We start from the raw sequence: 3700 nt of genomic DNA on the forward strand, positions 1-3700 counted from the left end.
TCGCGGCAGCTTCTCATCCAGTTTTATTGGCAGGGCAGGAGGCTTGGGGGTGGGCCAGGTCTGGGGTGGGGCGGAAGGTGAGAATGCCGTCACTTTCAAGCGACTTTTGGGATGGCCCAAGGAGCCAGCGGGCTGGGTGGGCAGGAAGACGTGGTGCGTCAAGGTCTCACTTGGCTTCAGAGGGTGGCGTCGGTGTGACGGCAAAGGTCGAATCCCAGAACCCAGAGAACTTGCCTGTAAGCGTGCTCCAGTAGTCTTTCAGGGAGCTGAAGCGACCGGTCACCCAGTCCCTGAGGGTTAAATCAGAAAGGGGAAGCAATGGAAGTGGGGGTAAGAGCTCACGTGAAGGCGGCGGGGCCCCTGCCGTATCCCCACTGCCTCTCCACCCTCCCTCTCAACCTCCTCCAGCAACACCCCTGACACCTCAGGCCAAGACCCTTTCTGCTGTCACCTCAGGCAGAAGAGATGATGGAGGGGGTGATGGGACCCTAGCACAAGTCTAGCTTGTTTCTCCGGGGTGGGGCAGACCTCTGTGTCACCATGGGTCTGAGGCCAGCTGGAGGGGAGTGGTTGAGTGGGAGATTTGTAAAGCCTGGGCTGTCATTCTGTTCGAGGCAAATGATGCCCTCCAGGGTTGTACAACCTGGTGGCTCTGAGTGGGGTGGGGCAGAGGGAAGCAGTCTCTCTTTTGGAAAATCCTCAGAGGATGAATTAGCTGTGTGATCTGGGCGGCGGGGGGGGGGCGGAGGGTGGGGGCGGTTCCCTTAACCTCTCTGAGCCTCCATTTTCTCATGTGCAAAATGGCACAAACAATACCCACTCCACAGCCGGTTCTGAGGACCGTGAAATTCTGTGAGCGCCTCAGCTATGTGAATGCTGGCCAATTCGCAGTGGAGGTGCAGAAGGGAGCGGGGGAGAAGAGAGGACTAGAAGGCAGGGCAGGATGGGAGAGGAAGCACAGACTTGTTGACATGGGCCCCAAGTCTTGGCACAAGGCAGAAAGACACACACACACACACACACACACACACACACACACACACACAACACACACCAGGCTGAAAATTGGATTGAGTGGGACCTCCCAGCCAACCTCCACCAGAAAAAGGGAGTGGGAGCAAGAGCTAACAGGGCCTTCCTTAGAGCCGTGCAGAGAGCCTGGAGAAGGGAGGGCCCACAAAGGGAGAAGAGGCCAGGAGGAGATGAGGGGAAGGAAGGCTACAGCCGCCTCCATCTCTCCAGCCCGAGAAAGCCCCGTGAGGGCCCCGTTCCACAGACCAGAGCACGGAGGCTCCGAGAGGCACAGGTCCCGGTGGGTGTGGGCAAGCCACGGCCCCACTGCCCGGGCTCTGCTGAGTCAGAGGCGGGAGGGAGCCCAGAGCCGGCGCCGAGCACCGAGACGTGAGGGTGTACCTGGCCTGCTGGGCCACCGGGAACTCCCGCATGGTGGTCAGCGTGTCCTGGGCGGTCTTGGTGGCATGCTGGACGTAACCCTGCATAAGGCCCAGAAGGGAGGGGTCCTCCCCCTCTGTAGCTCCTGCCGGGAGAGCGGGGTGGAGTGAGATAGACTGGCCTCTGGGGAGCCCTTCGCCTCCGCCCAGCCACCGGCCAGGGTGTGGGATACTCAAGCCATTCCCAGGTCCTCCAGGCAGACGGCTGCCCGCCCCTCCCTAGCCCTAGCCCTGTCCCCAAGAGCTGCTTACGGGCAGAGGCCAGGAGCACCAGGAGGGCAGTGACGAGAAGGACCCGGGACTGCATGGCACCTCTGTCCTGCAGGGAAGTGTCTTGAGAGGGGTACCCCAAGCCCCCCACCTCTGGTCCTCCCTGGGGAGGTGGTGTGGCCCCTGCCGTGGATCCTGAGCTGGGTCAAGCCAGGAGGAGAGAGGGCCTGGTGCCAGCTAACACGGCAGGTGAAGGGCTTCCAGCCAGGGGCCTCGGGCAGAGCCAGGCTGGGAGAGAGCGTGGGGCCGAGGGCCGGAGCAGAAAACCCACAAGACCAGGAATCAAGGCACCCGGGTTCCGGCCTGGTTCCTGCCACTAACACGTTGTGTGACTTGGGGTAGATTCCTGTCCCTCTCTGGGCCTCGGTTTTTCTGTCTGGGGTAGGACTGGGGTCTAAGGCTTCTTCCAGTCCTAAACACAGAGTGAGGGAAAGTGCACGGATTTGGAGCCAGTTCCGGTCGTGCTGTGAGCAAGTGCCCTGCCTTCCTTGAGCCTCGGTATCCCCCAGTGTGCACCTGGAGGTGCTGGCCGCTTCTCTAGCCCCGGGGCTTCCTTGGCTCCAGTAAGCTCTTCTCCAGTTTGTGCTGGCCGCTCTGGGCAGGGACCGTCCTCTGCCCCTCGCCATCCTGCCTCTCCTTTCTCCCTCACCCTCCTCCTCCCCAGGGGGCATTACCTGGAGCAGCGGTTTCTTGGGATGAACTGAGCAGGCAGACCTGAGGGTTCTGACCTGGTTTATATTGTCTCCAGGACAGCGGGCACAGAGGGCCCAGTAAGCTGGGCAAAGGTCACCTGCTGATCAGTCTAGACCAGGGCCCGAGGCAGGGTGCCCAGACGCAGCCAGGTTTGCTGGGAGAGTTGGGAAATCTCTAGGTGCCGCGGTGACCACACTGGTCTCCTGCCACCCCTGCAGCCCAGAGGGGCTCAGGGACTAGGCATACCCCATTTCCTCCAAGCGGCCTGGCTCCCCAGGGAGAGGTAGGGGAAAGGCATTAGGGGAGAAGCCAGGGGTCTCTGGGCCACCGCAGCCCTTCGCACATGCCTTTCAGGTCCCTCCCCGCACCCCGCCCCCTGGGCCCTGGAAACAGCCTGGAAGGGGTGGGGGCTGGATTGAGAAGGTGATGGGCTTCTTCAGGCCTGAGAACAACTCAGTATTGGGGTGGGGTGTCGGGAGTGAAGTCACCGAAGACCTATGGGCAGAGGCTTGTGTGGGGAGGGGAGACACAGTTGACTCCACACAGCCCCCTCCCCTGCATCGACGTCTCTTCTCCAGGAGCCTCTCCAGCTGAGCCCAGGGCAGGGGGTGGTGGGAGAACAGCACAGGCTGCTCTGAGCCCAAGGCCTTTCCCCCCCTCCTCCTCCCCTTGCCCTCTGGACCCACTGATAACATTTCCTGGGGCAGGAGCTGGGGTTCCAGGCTTGGGCCTTCCCCAGACAGCGACAACTGGGACTGATTGCCAGCGCTGAGCACCTCTCACCTCGGGCCTTGGTTTCCTCAGCTTTGAAATGGCAGCCCTCGGAGCCCCCTGGCTGGGAGGGGAGCTGGAACGAACCGAGGTTGTGGTGAGGCCAGTCCGGTGGGGAGAGGGGACAGAGGAGCTCTGCAGGGGCTGTCCAGGAGAGGACTCGGGCTTACCTTCCTCGGGGTAAGGTGGCTCTGGGCCCGCAACAGGAGCCATAACCTGGATAGCAGGATCAGGGAGGCTAATAAGACTTTGAAGCCAAGAAATCCCAGGTTCAAACGATGCCTGTGACTCTTAAGTCATATGACCCAGGAACAGAGACCTAATACCTCAGAGCCTCAATTTGCTCCTCTTGTAAAAGGGGATAGAATGCTGATACGCCAAGAGTTGTGGTACAAAGTAAATGAGGCATGTACAAAGCAACTGGTTCATGGAACAGGCTTGATAAATCTCTTTCTTCCTCCCAAACACCTTCTCTATCCCTAGACAGCATAGTCTGAAGGCAGGAGGAAATAGGG

General features: G+C 60.7%; 1 protein-coding gene across 4 annotated transcripts; it reads right to left on the bottom strand.

The window, feature by feature from the left end:
- Positions 1 to 2466, bottom strand: APOC3 (apolipoprotein C3). Of its 4 annotated transcripts, none has more exons than XM_019469064.2 (4): positions 2396 to 2466; positions 1704 to 1770; positions 1414 to 1537; positions 1 to 290 (listed from the first exon to the last, which is right to left on the bottom strand). In XM_019469064.2, exons 2-4 carry the CDS (start codon positions 1756 to 1758, stop codon positions 167 to 169), a joined length of 303 nt encoding a protein of 100 aa, XP_019324609.1. In that variant the 5' UTR covers positions 1759 to 1770; positions 2396 to 2466; the 3' UTR covers positions 1 to 166. The 4 variants fall into 4 exon arrangements, with proteins under 4 accessions (XP_019324609.1, XP_019324612.1, XP_053756431.1 ...); XM_019469067.2 differs by having other exon boundaries at positions 1704 to 1765; positions 2396 to 2434; XM_053900456.1 differs by lacking the exon at positions 2396 to 2466 and adding an exon at positions 1993 to 2117.
- Positions 2467 to 3700: the final 1234 nt, after the last annotated feature.

The sequence above is a fragment of the Panthera pardus genome, unplaced genomic scaffold (genome assembly GCF_024362965.1).
Source record: "Panthera pardus isolate Hobbes unplaced genomic scaffold, ASM2436296v1 HiC_scaffold_12, whole genome shotgun sequence".
NCBI lineage: Eukaryota > Metazoa > Chordata > Mammalia > Carnivora > Felidae > Panthera > Panthera pardus.

Excerpts from the sequence above, each read along its gene's own strand:
- APOC3 (XM_019469064.2), bottom strand. The coding sequence starts at position 1,758 with ATGCAGTCCCGGGTCCTTCTCGTCACTGCCCTCCTGGTGCTCCTGGCC. Across the intron at positions 1,538-1,703 it reads GGTGCTCCTGGCCTCTGCCC|GAGCTACAGAGGGGGAGGAC; the intron begins GTAAGCAGCTCT and ends CTCTCCCGGCAG. Across the intron at positions 291-1,413 it reads CCGGTGGCCCAGCAGGCCAG|GGACTGGGTGACCGGTCGCT; the intron begins GTACACCCTCAC and ends TTTAACCCTCAG.